At 56.3% G+C, this 24,627-nt stretch overlaps 1 protein-coding gene across 1 annotated transcript; it reads right to left on the bottom strand.

Annotated features, from left to right (window-relative positions):
• Positions 1-11,740: 11,740 nt before the first annotated feature.
• Positions 11,741-24,577, bottom strand: SLC27A4 (solute carrier family 27 member 4). Its single transcript, XM_065878387.1, has 14 exons — positions 24,513-24,577; positions 23,983-24,031; positions 22,496-22,662; positions 20,520-20,914; positions 19,100-19,258; positions 17,581-17,650; positions 17,382-17,473; positions 16,452-16,561; positions 15,974-16,183; positions 15,678-15,804; positions 15,108-15,245; positions 14,824-14,988; positions 14,587-14,733; positions 11,741-12,362 (listed from the first exon to the last, which is right to left on the bottom strand). The coding sequence occupies exons 3-14, from the start codon at positions 22,654-22,656 to the stop codon at positions 12,205-12,207; spliced, it is 1,932 nt and encodes a 643-aa protein (XP_065734459.1). The 5' UTR covers positions 22,657-22,662; positions 23,983-24,031; positions 24,513-24,577; the 3' UTR covers positions 11,741-12,204.
• Between the last annotated feature and the right edge of the window lie 50 nt (positions 24,578-24,627).

Here is a 24,627-nt window from a genome sequence, read left to right as displayed (position 1 = left end):
AGACAGTCACCACATTTGGACTCGTCTCCTTGCTAAGCTGATTTTGCAACCCCACGTTCTTCTGTTCTTCTACCACTGCCACCCCCATCACCTCTCACCTGCACCTGCTTCTCTGGCCTGCCTGCCTCCCACTCCCTCCCTCTGGCCTTGGCTTCCTTGTACAATTCGACTCCACAGACATCCCTGAGCGCCTTCAGTGTATCAGGCACGGTTCCAGGTCACCGGCAAAATGAGGGCAAATGAGACAGCCCTGGTCCTCGAAAAGCACAGAAGAATCCTGTGGTAAATGGAAAGACCCCAGTGGAAACTGTGGAACTCAGTTTCCCCAATCTGTAAAGAAGGTTTTGGGGCCAAATGATCTCTTAAGGTCTTTTCAGCAAAAATATTCTAGGGAATTCCCTGGCGGTCCAGTGGTTAGGAGTCTGCACTTTCACTGCCAAGGGCCTGGGTTCGATCCCTGGTTGGGGAACTGAAATCCCACAAGCTGCACAGTGAGGCATTAAAAAAATACACACACACACACACACACATATTCTAAGATATTTCCACCGGCTCCTCCAAGGGCTGAGCTCTAGAAACCTTGCCTGATTCATCCTAGAGCCTTAGCTCATAATAAAGAGCTTCATACATTGTAGAGATCTGGTAGGTGCTTGCTGAATGAGTTAATGAATGAATGCAGGAGCAAACACATATCAATCCCCTGCTCAAAGCCATTTAATGTCTTCTCTTTGCTGACAAGGTAAAGGCCTCTGACTTTAGCCCACCTCTATGAGTTGAATATCCTTTAACCCTGTGAACCGCTGCCTTCTGAGGCTGGAATGGGAAAGCTAAGGAGCTTTTGAAAAGCTTCATCCATTTGACAAACATTCATTGAGCACCTATTAAGTGCCAGGTCCAATGCTGGTGCTGGGAACACAATGGTGAACAAAACCAAGGGGTCCCTGCCTTCCTAGGGCTGATGTTTTGGAAAAGACACAGATGTGAAAATAGACGACACAGTGCAATCAGTAGCATGAAGGGGGAACACGGGGGCCTGTGGGAGCTGGAGGAGGGCCCTGTCCAGCCCTGGGGTTAGGCAAGCCTTCTCAGAGGAAGTCACATCGAAGCCCAAGTCCCAAGGAATTGTGGGAGGTGGAGGTGGGCAGGAGAGGGCATGTAGGGAGGCCAGAGGAGTGGGAACCCTTCCCACATTTGAACAGGCAGGGGGGCCTCCAGCTTCTCCTGGCAAAGCCCCAGAGACTGGGAGCTCACTTCTCGGTAAGTCAGCCTGTTAGACCCAAACGGTCTCCGAGGGATTCCAACTCGCCCAAGAACCGCCAAGAGTCGAGAGCCGTTGCAACACGCAAGAGGTTTATTAGGAGCCGATGCACCGGGGTTCCCTGAACCTCACGCAGGAGGCCGATGGGGAACCCCTAACAGCGGAATCACATACTTTTTATAGGTTTATTCACTCATAGGGCGGGTATATTTCATAATGATTGGGTAAATGGGGTGACCTTTAAGCTTATTGGCTTATGCATTCTTGCCTCAGCTGTACTTGTTTGTTCATCAGTTTGCAGTTAGGGCATGTCCTGTATTTCAAGCCTATTTCTCGGAACTATTATTTCTTGAGCCCCCTTTTTCTCGGAACTGTTTTTGCCCAAAGGGATATTTCAGTATCTTACTCACCAGCTGGAAAGTCCAGAAAGGTTTGGGTATTGATAGGGAAATAGGGGTGTGGATATAGTTGGGGCCCTTCATTCCCCCCTTTTATTTTTTGTAACTAATTTCAATCATGGAATTTCAGTTTCTTTCTGCGAGTTTTGGTATTGTTGTCTTAGCATTAACACTTGTACCGAACTGACATGCTGTCTAATAAAGGCTATCAAGCGATTCAAAATGCATGGTCCAAAAGTTAAGAGCAACAACAGAATAATGAGGGGTCCTAACAAGCTGGAAACCAAAGTAGTAAGCCAGGGAGATTTATCAAACCATGATTGGAACCATCCTTTTTGATTTTCTCTATCCTGTTGTCTTTTGTCCAGGCGTTCCCTGAGTTTGTTCATAGTTTTGGTAATAGCCCCAGAATGATCAATATAAAAACAGCATTCTTCTTTTAGTGCAGCACATAGTCCGCCCTCCTTAAGAAATAGTAGATCTAGTCCCCTCCTGTTTTGCATTACTACTTCTGAAAGCGAGGTGAGGGATTCTTTTAACTGAGTTATGGAACTTTCTAACGCCCGGAGGTCGACATCTACAGCTTGTCTCAAGGCATCATAGTAGTGAGGTTGTTGAATGAGGGCTGTTGCACCTGTTCCTACCCCGGCTGCCATTCCTAGTCCTAGGAGTACAGCCAGGGTGAGGGTTATGGGCTCTCTCTTAAACCTTCTTTTGCCTTCGTATTCGTCTAGAAAGGATGAATCTGAATGATAAATGAGTCTGGGGACCAGCTGAACTAACACACAAAAATCGGTTGAAGCTTTGAGGACCTCTAAAGAAATGCAGGGGGTTAATCCCGTGTTACATGCCCACCATCCATCCGGAGGAGGGAGGAGATACCCTGAGCCCTGTGGGAGGCTTAAATTGGTACAAAGATGTCGATGGGACGAGGGGGGCGTTCCTACACATGTACCGTTTCCTAATACTGAGGCCAGGGTCAATTTACTATTTCCCTCTTGTTTCCATCGACATTGATCTGGAGTGTTAACATTACTATAATTAGAATTATATCCTATAGCATCATAATAAGGGGGAGGAGCAGCGTAGCAGAGCCAACATGATTTAGTAGCCTCCGGATTTGTGGCATTTAGAACCTCAAAAGCCGCCTGGACCAATGAGAGCATTCGGTCCCGGGGGGGTTTTGGGTTTGATTATTATTCCTTTTGGCCCAGAAGTCTGGTTTCTTATCCCTGGTAGCACTGTGGGAGGGGCCAAAGGTAGCAGAGAGTGCCCTATCTCAGGATTGGGGCCTATAGGAACTGGAGTAGGGGTTTCGATTTTTAATTTGATGGTCATCAATAATCCATCATCATACCGTTCTTTGTAAAACCTGATACCCCATGAATGGCCATTTATCCAGTTTTTATCTTTTTTTCCTGGTTCACTAAAAGAAATTCTAAGGGGATGGCACCATTTTGAACATTCGGGCACATTGACCCATTGGGGATTTCCCTGGCTTCTGGTTTTCTGATGAGTGTAGTTGGCCATTACCTTGATAAAGTCCCAGCCAGAGGTGGGTTTCCAGTAGGTGTCTCCTGTGGTTTCACATCCCCAGCTTTTGCAATAGAAATGTTCCTTTCCCCCGCATTGATAATTTAGAGATCGGTGACGATGGAACCCAGGGCATACATAAAAGGAGAGGGCCCTGAGCATGCTTCTCCGATCTTTGGTGGAACAACCCCCCCAAGGGTCTAATCCTTGGCGCCCGGGCGGGGAAGGTTGGGCCGGGACAGCGTGTTGATTATAGTATCCTTCTAGATCCCAGTTAGAGGGGGCTCCCAGGGCCAATTTACAAACATCGGGAAAAAGGTCTGGCCACCAGGTCCAAGGAGCAGCGGTATGGCTAACAGACCATATTACATCTCCAGTTTGGGAAATTACCTGCCAGGTTAAACGCTGGGGCAGGTGAGGACTAAAATTACTCACAGTCAGCAGGGGTAACAAAGTTAAAGTTATAAGTCTGATGATCGCAGAAGCTTGAGCTTGAGCGGGTTGCTGGTCTTTTGGGCTCGCCATTCCGATGATGCAGATGCTGGCGCGGCCTTCACGCGTGAAGCGTGGATCCACGCAGCGATGCCGTCTACCTTTATAGCCGTGGGGGTGGTGAGCAGGACGATGTATGGTCCTTTCCACCGAGGCTCTAGAGTCTGGGTTCGGTGCCGACGGACGTACACGGAATCTCCGACTTGGAAGGGATGAGACTCTGCTGGTGTTCCTGGTCGGTAAGCCTCTGCCAGCTGGGACCACACCTCCTTTTGGACCAACTGGAGTCCCAACAGCCTAGCATATAAGTCAGCGTTATTCTGGCAGTCAGGACTTATTTTCTCCCTTAGCGTAAGAAGAGGAGGTGGGGCCCCGTATAGTATTTCAAATGGAGTAAGATGATAGCGGGAGGGGGTATTTCTAGCCCGGAACAGGGCTAAGGGAAGGAGCACCGTCCAATCTGTACCGCCAGTCTCTATGGACAATTTAGTTAGGGTCTCTTTTAGAGTTCTATTCATTCTCTCTACCTGTCCTGAACTCTGGGGTCTATAGGCACAATGTAATTTCCAATCAGTCCCCAGGTATTTGGCCACACCCTGACTTACCTGGGCGACGAAGGCGGGACCATTATCTGATCCTATTACCTTTGGTGCCCCAAACCGGGGGAAAATTTCTTCTAAGATCTTTTTGGCCACCACAGTAGCTGTCTCCTTCTTCGTCGGGGAAACTTCTACCCATCCTGAGAAGGTATCTATAAAAACTAGAAGATACCTGTTACCGTACCTTCCAGGGCGTATTTCAGTGAAGTCGACCTCCCAATAGGCTCCTGGGTGGTCTCCTCTGAGCCTTTTTCCGACCTCAAGTTTTCCTTTATGGGAGTTTACCTGTTGGCATGGAATGCACTCTCGTGCAATCTGCTCAGCTATTTTGGTTAATCCAGAGGTATCATAACCTGTCTTGTGTAGTAGGGGCACCATCTTCTTGGTTCCCAAGTGTGTCCATCTGTGAATCTGTTGTAGCATGGATTTTGCTTGTTGAGGAGATAATGTTCCTTTGGTTATGGCTGGGGTAATTGCTCTCCTATCATTTGGTTTCCCAGGACTCTTGTCTGATAGTTCTAGTATGATTTCCCGTAGAGCCACTTCTCGTGCCACCCTATCTGCCATGTTGTTGCCTCTTGTCACCGGAGTATTGTCCTTCTGGTGCCCGGGGCAATGAATGATGCTGACTTTAGTGGGGAGCATGAGGGCAGCTAGCAGGGCCACTATTTCTTCCTTGTTTTTAATTTCTTTGCCCGCCGAGGTGAGCATCCCTCTTTGTTGGTAGATGGCCCCATGAATGTGGGCGGTAGCAAATGCGTACCTACTGTCTGTATAGATGTTTACCTTTTCGTTTTCTGCTAGTTCCAATGCCTTGGTCATGGCGATCAGTTCAGCCCGCTGGGCCGACGTCCCTTGCGGTAATGCGGCTGCCCAGATGACTTTTTTCCCGTCTACTACGGCTGCTCCCGCCCGACGCTTACCTTCTTCTAGGAAACTGCCTTGGTTGTCAGTTATGGTGGGCCCTTCTGGTTGAAAGTGGATTTGGGCCCCCACCTTAGAGAGTAAGTCTCTGCCTAGTAGAGGGTATGGGCACTCAGGTATGACCAAGAATGAGTGGGTTACTTGTCCCACCCCAAGGTCTACTGTCCTTCGTGTGGTCCATGAGTACTGCTTATTTCCTGTAGCCCCCTGGACCCAGGACCTTTTAGTTGAAAGGGGGCCTTTTGAGTGGAGGAGGACTGAGTGCTGAGCTCCGGTGTCCACCAAGAACTGGACGGGTTCCCCCTCCACTTTAAGAGTTACCCTGGGCTCGGGGAGAGGGTTCGAGCCCTGACTTCCCTAATCTTCCTCTTCCAGGGTAAAAATTTTTTCTCTGATTGGCTTTCCCCCGTTTTTCTTTTTAGGGCATTCTCTTGCCCAATGACCTTTTTCTTTACAATAAGCACATTGATCCTTGCCTAATGGTCGCCTTCTGTTCATTGCCCATCCTTCCTGTCTATTTCTGTCTCTAATATTTTCTCCTCTGACTACAGTGGCCAATATCTTACTCAAATTTTTCTCTTGCCGCCTGTCCTGCCTTAATTCACGGGCCTCCTGTTCCTTCTGCTTTCTTTCTTCCTTTTCTTCTTCCGTTTCCCTCTTATTATATACTTTATCTGCCTCTTTTACTAAATCTTGGAGGGAAAAACCTTGCAGGCCATCCAGCCTTTGTAATTTTTTTCTAATATCAGGGGCCGCCTGGTCAATAAAGGCCATTGCTATGGTGGCCTTATGTTCCTCAGAAGTTGGATCATAAGGAGTGAATCGTCTAAAAGCCTCCATTAAGCATTCTAGGAACACGGTTGGCGATTCCTGGGGCCCCTGAATTACTTCTCTTACCTTAGCCAAATTCGTGGGGCGCCTGGCCGCTCCATGGAGACCCGCCACCAGAGCCTGGCGATACATTTTTAGGCGCTCCTTACCTTCTGGGGTATTAAAGTCCCAATTCGGCCTGACGAGTGGAAAACCGGCATCAATCTCGTTAGGCAACTGGGTAGGTTGTCCATTGGCGCCTAACACATTCTTTCTAGCCTCCAGGAGAACCCGTTGCCTCTCCTCAGTTGTGAGGAGAGTCTGGAGGAGCTGTTGACAATCATCCCAGGTGGGTTGGTGGGAGAAGACAAGAGACTCTATTAGAGCAGTAAGAGCCTGTGGATTTTCAGAGAAAGTAGGGTTATGCATCTTCCAGTTATAAAGATCTGCAGAGGAAAAGGGCCAGTATTGAAGGGGCCTAGTCCCGTGGTCATCGGGGGGGGGGCCATATTCTCTAAGGGGTAAAGCGGTAGAGTCCGGGGAAACAGCCCTCCGGCTTCTGGTGCCCGCCGAGGGACCCCCCCCCCTTCTGCCATAACAGGTGGCCCTACTGGTGCGGAGGGTTGTGGAGCTGGGGGATTGGGAGGCGGTACGGGGTTTAGGGCTGGAGGGTAAGGTGGTGGGGGATCGAAAAGAAGCAGATCGGACTGCAAGTCTGGATGTATCGCCTTTGGTGGGTCCGGGGCTGCAAATGGCTTTTCGGCGTCTGGGGCTTTTTTTAGGGCCAGTACTTCCGACCGTGCTGGAGCGCATGCAGACGTGCCTGTTGAGGAAACAAAGGGCCGGACCCACAGAGGCGGGGAGAGAACCAGATCTTCCCAGACCAGGATATATGGTATCTGGTCTGGGTGTCCGTGGGGTCCTGCGTTAAAGACCCTAGACTTAACTAGCCTGACCTTATCTAACAAAAAAGATCCCTCGGGTGGCCACCCTGTCTGAAATGTAGGCCACTCAGAGGTACACAGCGTTTGCCATTTTCCTCTCCTTACTTCTACTAAAAGGCTGTGGGCCCTAGCCCTAACTTCGGTCCAGTGGCTTAGGGTGAGAGATAGAGGAGTCGTCATAGTTTGTCCCATTGTCGTCCGTCGAAAGAAAGATAACAGTACAGAAAAACAATAAACTTTCAGAAGACACACATTGATACTGCCGCCGCAAGCTTAAAACTGAAACCAACTCAAATTCAGATGGCAGCTTGTATAACCTGCCAGAACCAGATGAAGGGGAGACAAGATTTGTTTCTCCTTCCAGATGGACCACCAGGGCGTCCCCCGGGGTCCGTGGACACCAGCTATCGGCACGTCTGCCTAGCCAGGAGTCCAATACAGATTTCACAGCAAACCGATTCACACGGCTTCTTCCTAACGGCGGCTAGCAAAGAACGGGCGACAAACAAACAGACAATTAGGCTCAAGCCTACCTGATACCTCCGACTCCCGATGTTCTTGTGACCCGGGGGCGAGTTGGGGATCCCGGACGAGCCCCCAGATGTTAGACCCAAACGGTCTCCGAGGGATTCCAACTCGCCCAAGAACCGCCAAGAGTCGAGAGCCGTTGCAACACGCAAGAGGTTTATTAGGAGCCGATGCACCGGGGTTCCCTGAACCTCACGCAGGAGGCCGATGGGGAACCCCTAACAGCGGAATCACATACTTTTTATAGGTTTATTCACTCATAGGGCGGGTATATTTCATAATGATTGGGTAAATGGGGTGACCTTTAAGCTTATTGGCTTATGCATTCTTGCCTCAGCTGTACTTGTTGATCAGTTTGCGGTTAGGGCATGTCCTGTATTTCAAGCCTATTTCTCGGAACTATTATTTCTTGAGCCCCCTTTTTCTCGGAACTATTTTTGCCCAAAGGGATATTTCAGTATCTTACTCACCAGCTGGAAAGTCCAGAAAGGTTTGGGTATTGATAGGGAAATAGGGGTGTGGATATAGTTGGGGCCCTTCAAGCCCACTCTGAATGCCTGGCTCTCATTCTTAGAAAGTCCTTTCTCCTGACCCCAAGCCTACCCTACTCAACCTCCTAATTAGTAACAATAACAGTTTAACATGTTATACTCATTCAGGAGTACTGACCCCCACTCTGCCTCTGCCAGGAGCTTCGCATGCATGACCTGATTGATGCCTCACAGGGGCTACTATTAGCACCATTTTTCAAATGTGAAAACTGAGGCTGAGAACCGGTGACTTGTTCACGGACCCCTACGTGTCAGGCCTCGACCCCAGGTTGTTGCGCCTTCAGGATCCCTGACCCTCGCTGCGTCCTGTTGGGCTTGGCTCACCCAAATGCCTTCCCCTGGGATCCACGCAGAAGAGGGGCTTGGGCCCCAACCCTGTCCCTCCAGCAGGCCTGCTAGCCGGGTGTTGGCCTCCATCCCCTCTGAAGCTCCTAGGGAGACAATGGCGGGGTCTGCAGGGGAGACGAGGGCGCGGGGGGCCCCCCTGCCCGCTGCCCTTTGTCTCCCCGCCTGCTCCCCTCGTGCGCCCCGGGAGGCTGGGAGGCGCCTCTTGCAGGCTTCCACCTCCCATTCTTGTGCTAATTGGGTGTCAAGCTGAGATCAGTGAGAAAGAAATCCTCCCCGGCTCGGGTTAAACTGCCGCCAAAGATGAGGGCTGAGCCCAGAATATCATTAGGCCGGGAGGAAGCAGAGCCCCCTCCTCCAGGGGAGGGGCTGGCCACGCATTCAGGCCCCTTTGAAAGTCACTCGGTCGCCCCTTCCCTTGCTGCCAGCGCCTCAATAGGCCCCTCAGAGGTATTTAACCTTCTTCCCAGGGATTGAAAGTGATACACCAAGCCCTGGCCTGGGCAGCCACTCGCCTGTCTAAGGGTGGTAGGACCTCTGGGACGCTCAAGGCAGGCCCCTTCCAGCTTCCCCGGCCCAGCCTGCAGACGGGAACACTGAGGCTCTGGGAAGGGGGCTTGCATCCCAGGACTGCTATTCACAGGCCCTGTGGTCTGTGGAGAGACTTAGCTTCTCTGAGCCTCAGATTCCTCATCTGTGGAGTGCGGGTAAAAACTGTAGCTGCTCTGTGTGACGGATTTAATGAAATAACGCACATCAAGTGCTTGGCCTCACGTCCTGCACATAGGAGGTGCTCCACACGTGGTGGCTGTCAGCAAGTCGAAGGCAATGGGTTTGGCCTCATACAAGGATTTCCCAGCTGAGCCCCCAGTCCTCAAGTGTGCAAGAAGCGCCCACAAAGGATTCACTCTGCATACCTTGCCTCAACTCTCGCTCCAGTCCCACCGCTGCAGCCTCACTGCCCTTCTTTCATCTGCCCTGCTCGCCCTTCCCTGCCCTTCACCTCCAGGCCTTTATGTTTTGTGGCTCCTTCTGTCTGGGCCATTCTTCCCTCTCCTATTCTTGGATGACTCTTCCGTGAAAAGCCTGTGACCATGAAACGCGACGTCCTCACGTCCCCCACATGCTGACCAGGGCTCTGGGTTAGGGCGCAGCTAAGCTCACACCCTCTGCCTCTTGACTGGCTAGGACCCTCTCCTCTGCCCCCGGATAGTGGGCTCCCCGAGGGCAGATCTGACCATGCCCCGCCCCCCTGCACAGAGTAGGGCTCTAGCATCTGCTCCGTTGATGTACTTACACAGTGCTTTGTAAACTGTGAAGTGCTATGTAAATGTCAGCAAATGCCCAGTAAACAGTAGCTATCCTTAACTTCACAAGCAGGTATTGAGCACCGACTGCAGGCCCCGGGGGGGTGGGGGGTGGGGATGACTCACACAGCCGTGGTTTGGGATGACCAAAGGCAGACAGGAGAGCTGCAAGGCCCAGGGGCCCACCAGCCCCGTCCCTTCATGGAGGGGCGGAGGGGCTGGGGGCGGGTGCTGGTGCAGAAGTGGGAAACGGGCCTAGTCTGGGGTCTTAACACCTCAACACTGCTCCTTTTTTCTTTTAACTACCACGTACCTCTCAGCTATCAGCATCAGACCCCGAGCTGAGAGATTTCCAAGCACGATCTCACTACACGTTCACAATTGTCCCGAGGTAGGGATTCCTAGACCACCATTTATGGGAGAGGAAACTGAGGCCTAGCCTGGCAAATGGACTTGAACTCAGGCCTGACCGGCTCCTCAGCAGGAGCTTTTAACCACCACTCCTTAATGCCTCTGGGTGACTGTGTTCAACCAGGGGAAAGGAACAGGGACCACTGGGGGGCTCCTTCCCGTCGGAGAGCAGTCATTGCTGCGGGTTAAAGACACAAAGCTTCACTGTCAGCCAAGTCCAGCCCCTTGGGAGCCTGATCAAAGGCCCACCACAGAGTCCTCTGGGATGAGTACCGCTGGGGGTGAAGTGGGGACTTGCACTCCCTCCTTCCAGCTTCCCTTGGCTGAGCGCCAAAGGCTGGACTGGATTCTGCAGGACCTGTGCGCCCTCTGCTGGTCACACTAGGGCACTGCAGCCATGCCTGCCACTCCCAAACCCCACCCGCATCAGCCTCGCTCTCCAGGGGCCAACTCCAGCGCTGCCTCCCTCTTCTCCCAAGAGTGGCACCAGACTCCACTATCTTTCAAAGGTCACTCCCCCAGGAGGCACCCCAGATTTCTCACCCTGGCCACCCACCACCCAGTCAGCTGCTGGCCTGGGGTGTGGCTCACAGTTGGCTCCACAAGCATGCGTGGAATGGAAGCTCATCTGGCTTTCCTGTTGCCTTCTGCACCAAGGAGCAGCGGGAAGGGCAAGGGGCTGGGGCTGGCATTCCAGTCCCCACTACTTGCTGTGTGACCTCAGTCAAGTGACAGACGGTGCTGAGGGTTAAATAGTGAAGATGACGCCCTGGGGCACACACGCTGCCTGCTGCCCTGGCTTGGGGTGGACCCCCTTTCCATTGGGCTGCGCCCATTTCCAGCCTGCGTGCGACTCCAGGGTTGGGCCCTAGGGGACAGCTGGCCCTCCGCTGGCACTGCTGACAGCTCTGCAAACACTGTTCCAGGAAGCTTTCCTAGACTCTACCCAGCTGGTTAGGCAGCCCTGCTCTGCCTTGTACAGCACCCCTGCCAAACGCCCTGGGAAAATGCACCCCTGGCAGAAGGAACAGCATGGGCAAGGGTCTGGAGATGGGACCCTGTGCTGGGTTAGGGTTTCCTCCCTCAACGGCTCTGAACAGCCCTTTCCTCATACTGGCTCCCTTTAGCTCTCTGAATCCTAACTGATCATTCCCTTGTCACAGAGACGACAAAGTCACTTGCCCAACGCGCAAGCTCGTGACACAGCTGGTTTAGACTCTCAAGATCATGCTGTTAAAACACCCTGCCAGGCTCAGGTGGGAACTGCCCCCCATCTAAGATAACCTGCTATATCCCTCAGTCCAAATGAACGAATGAATGGAGGAGTGAATGGGGCAGAAGCTGGGGCCTGAGCAGGCTGGGGTGAGCTCAGGTGGCATCACACGGGCAGGGGGAGGAAGGCAGTTTATTGGCCCCTGAGTGCTCCCCCACCCCTTCTCCCTTCATAGCCAGGCCAGGATGGAGACGGAGGAGGGGACAAGGACAGACCCACACAGACAGAGAGGCCCTGCCTGAGGGACAGCCAGGCAGGCACCCAGAGAGAGGGGGATGAGACGGGTGCCCCGTCCAGGCTGCCTGCTACATACAGGTCCAGGCTGCCTGCTACAGGTCAGTCTCTCTCCTGCCCTCCTAGAGGCACCGGCAGGGCTGAGGACGCCTGAGTGGCTCCAGGGCCTGGATCCTATTCGAACACCTGATCAACGGCCACTGCTGCCCCTGCCCACTCTGCTGGCGTCCTGGGTCTGGGGGCTTCTGCCCTGGTCCCGTTTACAAGCTGCCTGTTCTCTGGAGAGTGCTTGGTGACCCTCCACCTCCCCTGTCCTGCCCTAAGACATCACCCTGAGGGGCCCAGTCTCAGTCTCAGCCTGGGGCCCAGAGGCCCCCTGAAGACACAACATGGAGATGAGGCTTTCACAGAAAGCCTCGGGGGGAGGGGGAGGCAGCAGTGAGTCCCTTGGCAGTTTTGAGGGGTGGGGGTCGGCACCTTGGGGTTGTGAGGCCAGGCCCTTCTTGCTTTGGTCTGGCTTTGCCCAGGAACCCTCTGGGGTGGGAACTGGTGCTCTGGGTCCAGCATCCGGTGGCCCTCAGAGGGACTCGGGGCAAATCACAGCTTCTCCTCGCCTGCCTGGATGCGAGTGTAGGCCTCTTGGTCCAGAGGGACATAGCGGCGCTTCCGGACATCCAGGTAGAACAGTGGGTCTTTCACAACTGTTGGGTCAAAGCCCTCCTTCCGCAGGTCCGTCTTCTGTAGCTTGAAGGTCCCTGAGGGAGGGAGAAGACAGGGGAAGAAGGGTCAGAAGGGTGCAGGGCAGGGGCCTGAGCTCTCGGAACCCGCCCTCCCGCCAGGGTTGAGGAAGGGCAGAGGAGGAGGGCTGCAGAGGACACCGGAAAGGGGAGGCATGGGAGGAGGGGCACCGCCCTCTACAGTTTGCAAAGGCTCCATCCATTACATTATGTATCACTCCTCAGAGCAGCCCCGGCAAAGGGGAAGGGGCCGAGTTACCCACGCCTTTTTGCAGACAGGGAAACGGAGTCCTGAAGAAGAGAAGCTATCCTTTCAGGGCCACATGCTGAGTGACAGCAGAGTGAGGACCAGACCGCAGGTCTTCCCTGATGGCTCCCTTTCATCTGAGCACCTCCCAGGTACAGAGGTGATCTCATGCAATCTGCACATCAACCCCAGGGGCAGGTGCACAACCATAGTCTATGGATTCCAAGACGCACAAGATTTCAGATTTCAACATCTCTGAAGTAGCTCAATTCGTGTGTTTTCCCCTTAATAGTATGTAATATAAATTATGCATCTTTCAATCAACGGTCTTAGCCCCTCTATATAGATGAGAGACTGATGCTCAGAGGCACATATCTCAGCCAACATCACACAGCTCGTAGGCAGTGGAGCTGGGGTTTGAACCCAGGTGTCATAGATGCCAGAAATGGCTACAGCTTCTCCCCCGGTACCCCTCTGCCGCGTGGACTGGCCACTTCTCCCAGCAAGAGATGGAGTCTTTCTCAACGGCTGCTTGAATCCAGACTGGCCTTACAACTGGCTCTGACTCACAGAATGTGGAAGAGGCCATGTTGTAGGTAGTCTAGGCCTCAAGGGGCCTTGCAGCTTCCATCCCCACCCTCTCGGGGTGCCCTGAGACCAGTCTAGCCTCTGAAGGAGGAGAAACCACATGGAACAGAGCAGAACCACCCCAGGAAGGGCCGCTTAGATGGGCGCTAAGACTGGCCATATGTGGCTATGCAAATTTGTTTAAAATGAAACGAAATTTAAAAATCAGTTTCCGCGTCACACTGGTCCCACTTCAAGCGCTCGGGGCTGGTAGCTGCCGTGACGGAGAGCGCAGAGCGCAGATAGAGCACACTGCCATCACCACCGTCCTGTGGACATCACTGCAGAGCCAACTAGACGGAAGCCCCACGTGAGGGTGGCCCTCTTACAACCGATGGCACTATTTGACCCTAGATGGGGCCAACAGAAGAACACTCAGCTGGACTTAACCCCAAACTGCTGACCCACAAATTGTGAGCAAATAAAATGGCTGTTCTGAGCCCTAAGTAAGTTTGGAGGCAGCCAGGACTGAGGAGAGTGGAGGGGAGGTTGGGGCACGAGCCTCAGAGCCTCCTGTCCAGAGAAGCTCCTGAGAGGACCGACAGACAGAAGGATGGCACCACCCCGCCGTGTGCCGGTGGACCCACCACTCGCCCCTCCTCTTGGGTCACCTGCAGCCTCCCCCAGCCTCCACACAGGACAGGAATCTGACCAGGTCACTACCTTGCTCAAACACTTCTGTGGCTCCCTACTGCCCCCGGTATAGTCCAAGCCCCCCTCCCCGGCCCACAAGGCCCCTGCTGCCCTTGCCATCCCACCTCACGCCGCTGCCCACCCCTCACTGCTCCAGCTTCAGGGGCCTCCTTTCATTCCTCTAGCAGCCAAGTGCCTCCCTGCCTCAGGGACTCCGCAGTGGCTGTTCCCAGAGCCCGGAAAGCCTCCCACCCCCACGAAGTCCTCCTTCCCTCCCTCCCTCTCACTCTCAGGTCTCTGCTGAAACCGCACCTCCTCAGGGGAGCCTCCCAGTCACCCACAACCCCCTCATTCACTTTCCTGTTAGTTTGATCTGCATTCCATTCTTTATCTTTGGAATTCCTTATCCTGTGGCTGCCTCCCCTGCTGCTCTAGAAGCTCCCAGAAGGCACAGGTCCTGCCGGAATTTGTCACCTATACCCCCAGGGCCTAGCACAGTGCCTGGAGCAGACTAGACACTCAGTCGATATTTGTTCTCAGGTGTCCCACTGAGAATGGATGCACCCTCTCTCCCTGAAGCCTGGGTCCGCTCACAGGTAGGTCAGGTTACCAACCACCTGGCAAGGCTGTGGGTGAAGGGAAAATGGCAGGCACCCCGGCCTCTCAGAAGGACCCAGGAAGGGGCCTTGGCCTGGCACCTGCGAGTTGGAGCTGGGGTCGGGCGTGGGGACAGACCTGTTTTGTGCATCTCAGGCAGGAAGCGCAGGAAGATGGGGCGGGCGTACAGGGGCAGCTCCTTCTCTAGGAGCTGGGCTAAGCGCTCCAGGTCACAGCTGCCGGAGGGGTTGGCCACAGCGGCCATGCCGGCCCGGCCCTCGGTTCCTGGGGGTGGCAGAGTGGGCAGTGAGCGGCTGGCGATGGCCCCTGCGGCCCCTCCGCACACACGCCGGCACCTCCCGCCTCCCCGGGTACCTGGCACCTCGACGCCATACACAGCCACGTCGGCCATGGCCAGCAGGCGGCTGAGCGCACCCTCCACCTCCGTGGTGGACACGTTCTCGCCTTTCCAGCGGAAGGTGTCCCCTGTGCGGTCCCGAAAGTACAGGTAGCCCAGCTCGTCCATCACCAGCACGTCGCCTAGAGGGGAGCTGGGTGAGCTGGGTCCCGGGGAGGTGCTCTCAGAGGGTGGCGAAAGGCCCCTTCCTCCCCCCGCAACCCGAGGGGCGGCAAAGGCCTAGGGAGAGGTGCCCACCCACCGGTGAGGTAGGCCTGGTCCCCCTTCTTGAAGACATCCTTGGCGATCTTCTTGTTGTTGGCGCCCTGGTTGAGGTAGCCGTCGAAGCGCCGCAGGGGGTCCTGCTGCACGATGGCGCCCACCAGCTGGCCCGGCTCACCTGTGGGCAGGGGAGGCGGGGTCAGACCTGCCCTGGGGTCTCTTTCACACTGAGTGCACCCTGCAGCTGTCCACAGAAACGCCCACTTCTCCCCGCCCCCACCCCGGGAGCCCCGAGGGCAGGGAGCTTCTCGGTAAAGTCTGGTCACTGAACAGATGGATGGAAAGTCGAACAAACAAATGACAGGGTGGTCAAGCCCTACACGGACGGCCTAACCAGAGCCGGCACTCTCAGGGCCCTGGCTCTGCTTAAAGAGCTTTACGTTCTGTATGACTGAATGGATGCACGGATGAAGAAATAAATGCCTGGAAGCCCTCAGAGAAGATGACTTCTGGCTGCTGACCAGGATGGGGCTCCCCACCCACCGGCCCCACCCCCCCTCCTGAGTCAGCCCCTTCCACTCTCACCCCCAACTGCAACCCTAGGGTAGACCTGGCTGGCATGGAAGGCAAACGCCATCAGGCCCCCGGATCAGCTCCATGGTGTCCTCGTTGACACGAACCAGCCGGATGGGGTACACGAAAGACAGGATGCGGCTGTTGAATCCACAGGCCCCCACCTGCAAAGGCCGAGACTCGGGCCCAGCTGCTCCCACCATGGGCCTGACACTGGACAGTCTGGGGGCTGCGGGGGGCCTCCAGCACCCACACTCCCACACTGGAACTCTGCTCTCCCCTCTGCCACCCGTGCCTTCCGTGGTCCATCCGCGTCCCCAACCTGGGCCGCACCTGGCCGTCGAAGTTGCCCAGGCTGCAGTTGCACTCAGTGGCCCCGTAAAACTCGGCCACCTGGGAAACGTGGAAGCGGCTACAAAAGTTGGTCCAGATGGACTGCCGGAGGCCGTTGCCGAGTGCCATGCGCACCCGGTGCCGGTTTTCCGCCTCCCGGGGTGGCTGGTTCAGGAGGTAGCGGCAGAGCTCGCCGATGTACTGCACGATCTGGGGATGGACTTGGCGTGAGTCTGGGCCCCTGAGGCTGCTCTTACTTCACTGCCCCCCAACCCCCCAAGCCCCTACCCCTACTACCCAGGGGCCGGCTGTGCAATCCCTTCCCTCTCTGGGCCTCAGTCTCCCCATCTGAACAGTGGGAATGTTGCCCCAAATAAATGGCTGGCTGCCCTCAGCTGTAAGACAGATGTCCCTGGGTAGACCTGGTGGGAGGGTCCCGAGGGGACGGGGATGCTCATCCCCTTCCCCTCTCACTCACTGTGCAGTTGTATTTGATACAATCGTCCCAGAAGCGGGAAGCTGAGAACTTCTTCCGGATCACCACCGTCATGCCATGGAGCAGGCACTGCCCGATTCCCACGATGTTTCCTGAAGGCAGAGAGGTGGGCCTCAGAGGTCAGGTAGACAGGAGACCCTCCCCTCCAGAGCCTCCTCTTGTACAGCCCAATCTCCTCAAAGGCTCTTTCCCTTTCTCTCTCCTGTCCTGTCCCTCCAACACTAACTGGTCATATCTCTCTCGCCAGTCAGACACCTTCCATGGCTCCCCAGTGCCTATAGGATTGAGTACGCAATCCTTAGATTGTCCTCTGAGGCCTCTGGAGCAGGCCCCAAGCTCCTGCTCCCATACCCGTAACGCTACCATTCAGCCAGGGGGCACTGAGCTAGCCTACCTAGCTTCTGCACCTCACATCTGCCTGCCTTGGGTGCACCTCCTCCAGGAAGACTTCCAGGCCATCACTGGGCTCTTCCCTTGAACTGAGCTCCTGCTCCCTGCCTCTCCCCATACTCAATGCCATTTCTTGTATTAAGAGTCAGGGTAGGGTCCCATCATTCATCCCGCCCCAAACACACACAGCCAAACCCTAAGCACCTTGAGGGCAGGAATTACATTTATTCCGTCTCTGTCTTTCTAAAAGCTCCTAAGACCAAGCAGCTCCTAAGACTGTGCATACCTGTGGAAGCAACCTGAATGGTCAGACCAGCCCAGGTGCCCTGCAGGACACAGCCACACACACCACTTTTGCTGGTGTGGCCACTTTCATTCAGAGATCAAAGCCCACGTCTGTATTCGAACCCAGATTTGACTCCAAAGCTCAAATGTTTCTACTGCAACATGCTGCCTGCCAAGAAGGGTGGGGCTTCCAAGACTCTGGGGGTGCTGGAGGCTGAGTGGACAGGCCTGGAATACCTGCAGAGTGGTAGAGGGGGAGACAGTCGTAGATGATGTCGTCGGGCCGCATGCGGAAGCCGTAGTACACCAGGGCAGCCATGCGGTAATACCTGGGAGGGCAGAGGGCCAAGGGCTCTGTGGGCCACTGGAAAGGCAGGAGGAGCGGCTCCGAGGCCCCACCATCCCCAGGCCTCCCCCCAGGGCACCTTCCCCTTACCTGCTGTGCACCACGATGGCAGCTTTGGGCAGCCCTGTGGTGCCTGACGTGTAGATGTAGAAGAGCTTATCTGAAGAAAACAGACACAGGAATGGCTGTGAGAGGGGGCAGCACAGGGCTGGGCACAGAGTCAGGCAGGCAGACATCTGTAGGTGTACATCACTCAACACCCACTCCCATCACACCTCCTCCAGAAAGCCTACACTGATGACCCCAGGCACCACTCTCTGCTCTAATGCCTGCACTGCTTCCTTCAACGAACTTTTTCCGAGCCCTCGCTCTGTGCCAGGCCCGGGGAGACATCAGTGACTAAGATGAGCACAGGCCTTGCCTGGGTGGAGGTGAGAGCCAAGTGGGACAGGAAGATGAGGACACGGGTATTTCCAATACTGAGCGCAGAGTGCTGGGAAGCACAGGGCCTGCCAAAGCCCAGCTGCAGCGCTTGACCCAGGCTCCAGGGAGGGGAGGTGGCACCAGGGAGGGCTTCTCGAAGGAGGTGATGCCTACTGCGTGGGGAGGGTTAGCTGCAGGAAGCCGGGTGCAGAGGTAGCTTTTGCACCACTGACCATTTCTGTATTCTCCCACTGCCAGGACCAGGGATTGTCATGTTATGGTTTCTGTGTGAGGTCAGCTCCACCAGGCTGGAGGTTCCAGGAGGTCAGGAATGCCTCTGCACGTTATATAGTAACTATCTCACGTTCTCAGGGCGCGTGCAGTATGTCAGCCCTAGGCTTGGCGCCAGGTTCAACCAGCCAGAGTCCCGCCCTCAAGGAGCTTACAAAAGCACCCAGCGGACCATATCCACACACGGCGGAGGTTAAACGATAATGACGATGACGGCCAGTTACTGAGCACTTCCGGTCATACCCTAGCTTTCCACTGGACCTTTTCCAACCCTCAAACACAGGTTCTGTTGCCATCCCCAATTTTATGGCTCTGGGAACCGAGGCTCAAAGGGCAGCTCAGGTGTTCAGGGTCATACAAGGGAAGCAGTAGAGCTGGGATATGAACTTGGCCCAGGCTCTGAACCCCCAGGCGATGCAGCAAGCCGTGGGCTCTAGAAGGCAGGCTGGAGTGGGCAGGAAGAGAGGTGAGAGGGTCTGGAAGGCTGCCTAGAAGTCGGGGGGAGGCAGCCCAGAGCAGGGAGGGGATCACAGACCAACAGGGGCCTGCACTGAACAGGTGGTGGGTGACCATGCAAAGGGTCTCGCCCCTGGTCCAAGCGCAGCCCAAACTCAGGCGAACCAGGCTCCTGGCTTCCACGTGATCCTGCGCATGTCAGGCGTCAACGAAGGCTGTTCAAGAACTGCGTTCTGTGTGCCCGGCGCTTTCACACACATCAGCTCATGCAGCCTTCGTAGCAAGCCCAGGATTACTGCCCTCATTTTCCCGGATGGAAGAGGGAGGTGACATGACTCACTCCAGGTCACGCAGCAAGTTTACAGAAGAACCCAGGCCTTGAGGCCACTGCTCTGTCCCTGGCCATCTTAGAACCCCCCTGTGGGGATGAGGGGCCCACCTACGAAGCCCTTGTTGGGGCGGCTGGGCAGGTGCTTAGGGGCGTCTTCTAGCAGGGGGTCCAGGTGCTCCGTGCCGGCGGGCACTGCGCTGGCCTCCCAGGGACCGGTGCAGAAGAGGCTGATGGAGGGGTCCAGGCTGGCACAGATCTCAAGGACAGCTGTGGGGGAAACAAGGCAGATCAGCAGGCAGGCCAGGACACCCCGTGTTCCCAGGACCTCTGCTTGTGCCGGGGCTGTGTCAGGGGAGGCTGGCTGGGTAGGGCAGAGAGATGGGTGAAGCACCTGGGACCTCGTCGTAAGGAAGATGCTGAGAGGAGCAACGGCTCCCATTACCTGCTGGCTAACTACGCCATGGGCTCTTTACATGCGTGCTCCTGCGCACACCCCCCAGGAAACAGGTACCAATAACAGCCCATTTTACAGATGAGAAAATTGAGGCTGAGAATGGGAGGGATTCACTCACAGCTAGAATGTGCTGGAGCTGGGACTCAAAGCCAGCTCTGTCTCACGCCAAGGCTTACTATGGCCCTACCCACTGTACCATGCTAGTCTATGGGGGATTGGTTAGGAGGGAGGAGTGGGGGGTCAGAGGCCGGCAGCCCTCCAGCCTCTTCAGAGGGTGGGAACCTTCTCTCAGGCTCTCCTGGGCACTACACATGTCCAGATACTCACCCGCCCTGAGCGTAGGCCAGTCTGGCCCACACGGCCACAACTCCTTTGGCTTCCTCTTGACTTGTCCAACCCTCTCCCCTCTCCCTGCTGCATCTTTCCTCCTCCCCTTTCAGCATCTTAAGAACCTCTCCTGCCCATTATTCCACAGTCACAGCAGCACGGGGAGAGAGAACAGGGACACTGTGGTCAAAGCCCGAGATCAAACCCCGGTTCTGTCACTTAACAGCTGTGTGGCTCTGGGTGAGTGCCTCACGCCACTCTGAACCTCAGTCTCCTCATCTGTGAAGCCAAGATGACAATCTCTACCTCACCAGGCTTAGTGGAGATTAGAGCTGCTTTTGTAAAGCCCCAAACTCAGCATGTGGTCAGTGCCCAACGCGGCGGCCAATAAACATAAGCTCTGCAGGAGAGCAGGGAACAGATTCTTGTTCCCATTTTACAGATGAGGCCTCATTAGTCACAAGAACAGTTACCATTATGTCTGAGGGGTCACCTAGCATCGGCCACTGTGTTAATACTTCAGGTGAAGTGTCTCCCTGAAAACAGCAGGAGGCAGGTGCTATGGTGAGGAGACTGAAGCACAGGGTCTCACTCGGGTCTCCAGCCTACCGGGGCACAGCCCAGGCCATCTGACTCCAGGGCTCATGCCCCTAACCGGTGAGCCACACAGACTCTCCCAGGGCTGGAGGGGGGGTTGTGGTGGTCCCGTGGGACTCCCTGCCTATCCCCTGCCCCTTCGGGGCTCACCTGGGGCCATCTCGCTGCCAAAGATGAGGGCCTGGGCCTGGGAGGAGGTCAGGCAGTGGCGCAGCGCGTCCCGCCGGAGGTTGGTGTTGATGAGCGCCGCCTCCACGCCCAGCTTGGCCATGCCCAGCCACAGGCCCACAAACTCATTGCAGTTCTCCATGAAGAGGGCGACCACGTCGCCCGAGGCCAGGCCCCGCGCCTGCAGGAAGTTGGCCACGCCGCTTGAGTAGTCATCCAGCTGGCAGAAGGTCCAGTGGGTGTCCGTGCCCTCGAAGATCAGGGCTGTCTTGTCCGGGTGGCGCTGGACCGTGGAGGCGAACAAGATGGGCACCGTGCGCCGCTCCCGCAGGTAGCGTCGGACCTTGGCCTTCACCTTCAGGAGCACTATGCCGCCGCTGGGTGTGGGGCGGGAGAGGGATGAGCAAGGGAGCTGTGACTGCTGGGCTTGGGAGTGGGGGTCCGGAGGCCCTGGTCTGATCACTTATGACACCCCTTTCCCAGCACCTGTGTGCGGGGCAGCGATACATGCAGCGGCTCACTGATGCTGCACGATAACAGGGACCCGGGCGATTACTCCCTCCCCGGTACAGAGGAGGAAACCAGGGTTTGCCCTGGGCTTTACGGGTGGAACGTGGCAGCGCTGACATTTGAACCTCAGTCCTGTCCGGCTCCAGAGTTCAACTCCAAGTACACTCTAAGCTCTGCTCTGAGTCTGCTGCTCTGTTGGGGACTTCACGACTACAGGGCCCCAAGTCAAAGTCCAAACTCCTCCTCCTGGACCTCCCACACCCCCGTATTGTCCCTCTCCCCGTAACTGCCGCAGGGAAAAAGGACGAGTTTGCGATTTGTCCCGTCTCCCTCCCTGTGAGCCCAGCAAGGTCCGCCCTGTTCACCATCTTGCCCCCGGGCGCTGCTCAGTGCCAGGCACAGGGTAGATGTTCAATAAGTGTTTGTGGAATTGCTTGGCAACATCCTCCTTTCCTGCCCCACCCGTGCCACCTCTGACCCCTGAACTCTCCTGGCCCCCCAGCCTCTGTGCCTTTGCTGATGCCGTGCCCTCTGGCTGGAATCTCCCACTCCCACTTCCTTGAGGTGACTCTCAAGTACAACTGCTTTTCCTCCAGGAGGCCTCCTCTGATTCCCCAGGGCCCGGGCCTGAAGCCATCTCCCTTTGTTCACGCTCCCACAGCTCTCTGCTGTGACCACCCTTCCCGCAGTGGCCACTCGAAACCTCCTTTTGCAATCAACTCAGACTGACAAATGCCGAGCCACCTGTTCTGGGTGTGGGTCGGGGTGCTGGGCACTGGGATACTACTGTGATTAAGACTGCCAGGGTCTCTGCCCGCATGGCACTGCCAGTTTAGGGATTGACTGTGTCCCCTTCCGGTCTCCCTGACCAGTCTAAGCTTGGCCCAGGTCTGGGGCTGCCTCATTCCCCTCCCCACCCCAGGCCCCAGAGTCAGCTCAGCGCTTTTCACAGAGGAGGTAGCAGCAGGTGTTTCTGGTACAGGATATCCCCATGGACCATCCCTGACTTTCTCTGGGAAGCAGGTTCTCCCTGACATGATTCAGGGCCTGCTCTAGAACTCAGTGCCCTCTCAGACTCATGCCAGCTGGAGGACAGGGCCTCCTCCACAGGGTTCTTCTTCACCCTCTCACAAGTTATAGCATGTTCTTAGGACTCCTTACAGATGTCTCCTCAACACGCCCGGTGTTTGATGTATGTCCCAGGACCCCAAGTCTGCTCCAGGCTAAAGAGCACCAAGTTAAGGAGATTCCCTGGGAGGAGACTTTGACCTTGGCAATGGAGGTACCACATACTATTGCAAGGGGAAGGGTGTGGAACACAGACTGCTCCTTTGGGGCCTGGGTGCCCTGTGCTGGTAGAGACCATAGGGTCTGGCCTGGGGAGATTTGGGGGATTAGGAGCCCAGCATAGTGTAGGAAACCCAGGAAGGGTTGTACCAGGTACTCACAAGACATCACGCCTGATGGTCTTGACGAAGACTCGGACGAAGCGCCAGCCGCCAGACCCCAGGTAGAGGAACAGCAGGGAGAACCCTACTTGGGTCCAGGGCAGTTTCAGCACCAGCTTGGAGAACAGCAGCAGCCCCACCAGAGACGCCCCAAGCAGCATTGTGGCCTGTGGGCACAGGGCAGTCAGTGGACCCAAATGCCTGGATCCCCTACCTCCTGGCTCGGGCAACCAGGCCACTATCATCTCAAAGGGTTAACCTGTAGTGAGGCCATATTGAGTAGGGTAGCCGAGGACTGGGTCCCTTTCTGGGGCTGTCGGGAAGGGTCAGGCTAGAGGCATGGGACTTGAGGTGAGGAGTTCCAGGGCTGAGAGTCAGAGGCTGGGTTCTAGCCCCTAAGTCCCATCTCTGCCTATGACTCTCTGAATGACCTTGGGCAAGTCCCTTTCCCACTTCAGTCCTTAGTCTTCCCCTCTGTGCAATGGGTGTAATGAGAATTGCTCTCAGAGGCCCTTCCAACCAAAAGAAGACAGTCCACTCTCCTGACATCCAGGATCCCAACCAAAATGCCTTGAAGCGGGTATTGACTTGAGTGCCTCAGGCTCAACCCCCCACCCAGAGACCTACGGAGTTTCTGTGGATGATCAGGCCAAGCCACAACACCCAAAGGGGCAACTTCTTGAGAAGGGGCCCTGCTCAGTCCCTGCCCATAGGTCCAGGCAGTGCCATGCCTCTGTTGGCCCACAGAGGGCGATGGAGAAAACAGGTGAGAGCCTGGAGGTGCCTGAGAGGTGACCGCACAGAGGGGAAAGGTGATTGAGGGAGAGGAAGAGGGGCTTGAAGTCACCCCCACAAACACACTCGGCAAGCCACTCAGATGAATCTTAGGGGATTGGGGCTTAAGGGGAGAGGAACGGCTGGCAGGGCTGAGATTAGGACTCTTGGACTCTATTCCTGGTGCTTTACAGACTTGCTCAAGGGGCAGCAGATGGGACTGTTTTCCTTCAGGTTCTCCTGTCCCTGAGGAGGGGCTGAAGGTCACGTCTATGAGGTAGCCTGAGATTCTCCAAGCCAGGACGAAGACATGGTCTGGACCACAGGGAACCCTTACACCCTCTCTCCCTCCTCCACACGAAAAGCAAAAGCCGGGAGGGGGACCGAACCAGCGCCTCCAACTCCAATGCCAAGGGTCTCCAAGGTCCTCAGACCTCTGGACTAACAGAGCCCGCCAGGGCAAAAGACAAGGACCCGTCCCGGAAGGCTGGGGGATGGGACGAGGAGGGAACGGGATGCCCAGATCTCCCGGGCCCCGAGCCCGGGTCACTGCGGACCGCCTGACCCCCAGAAAAGCCAGAGTAGCAGAGCGCCCGGCAAGGAGACAGAGCAGCAGGGCGCGCCCCCCACCCCAGACCGGTACCGCCACCTTCCCCGGACTCGGCCGGGCACATTCTCCCGCCCGGGGACCCATTGTCCTAGCCTGTGCTCACCTGGTGTCGGCCCCGCCGCGGAGCACGCAGTCCAGATGCGGCCCGGCTGCTGTAGCAGAGTGGGGAGCGCGGAGGAGCATCAGCCGCTCCTGGGCGCACAGAGCCGAGTCTCAGCAGCGTTTCCACGGCTCTGCGCCCTGCACGGCCCAGCAGCTCGGCCGGCCCCGCCCGCCCGCGGCGCTCCTCCCCTGCCCGTCTCCCGCCCGCCTCCCGCCCGCCTCCCGCAATCCAAACCGGCCGCGCCGGCCGGCACCGCCGCCTGCCGCGCCTTGCCCAGGGTGAGCACGCCGCAGAGCTGGCAACGCCGCGCAGCCTCCGCGAGCCCTACGCCGCCCGACCCAGCCCGTCCAACGCGCGCGACGGCTCCTGGCGGCGCCCCGCGCGGCACGCTGGGAGTTGTAGTCCGCGCCGCGCAGCCCCGCCGGGCAGCAGAGGCCCCCGGGGCAGTTGAGGGGGCAGGCGGGCTCTGCCTGGACCCCGACCCCCAATCCCTGGGCGTCCGGACGTGGGGGAGAGCACCCCCACCGCACCGTTGGCGGAGAATCTGGAGTCCGCGCCCGGACCCGAGCAGAGTTCAGCAAAGGCCCGGCGCCACCTAGAAGAACGCTAAAAAGGCTGTTTCAGGCCGAGGCGAGTCGGGTGGGA

This window comes from Phocoena phocoena, chromosome 6, assembly GCF_963924675.1.
Source record: "Phocoena phocoena chromosome 6, mPhoPho1.1, whole genome shotgun sequence".
Classification (NCBI taxonomy): Eukaryota; Metazoa; Chordata; class Mammalia; order Artiodactyla; family Phocoenidae; genus Phocoena; species Phocoena phocoena.
Note: the sequence above shows the minus strand (reverse complement) of the source record. Positions and strands in the feature narration are given on the sequence as shown.

Excerpts from the sequence above, each read along its gene's own strand:
- SLC27A4 (XM_065878387.1), bottom strand. The coding sequence starts at position 22,656 with ATGCTGCTTGGGGCGTCTCTGGTGGGGCTGCTGCTGTTCTCCAAGCTG. Across the intron at positions 19,259-20,519 it reads TGGCAGCGAGATGGCCCCAG|CTGTCCTTGAGATCTGTGCC; the intron begins GTGAGCCCCGAA and ends TTTCCCCCACAG. Across the intron at positions 15,805-15,973 it reads TGGGCAACTTCGACGGCCAG|GTGGGGGCCTGTGGATTCAA; the intron begins GTGCGGCCCAGG and ends CGGCCTTTGCAG.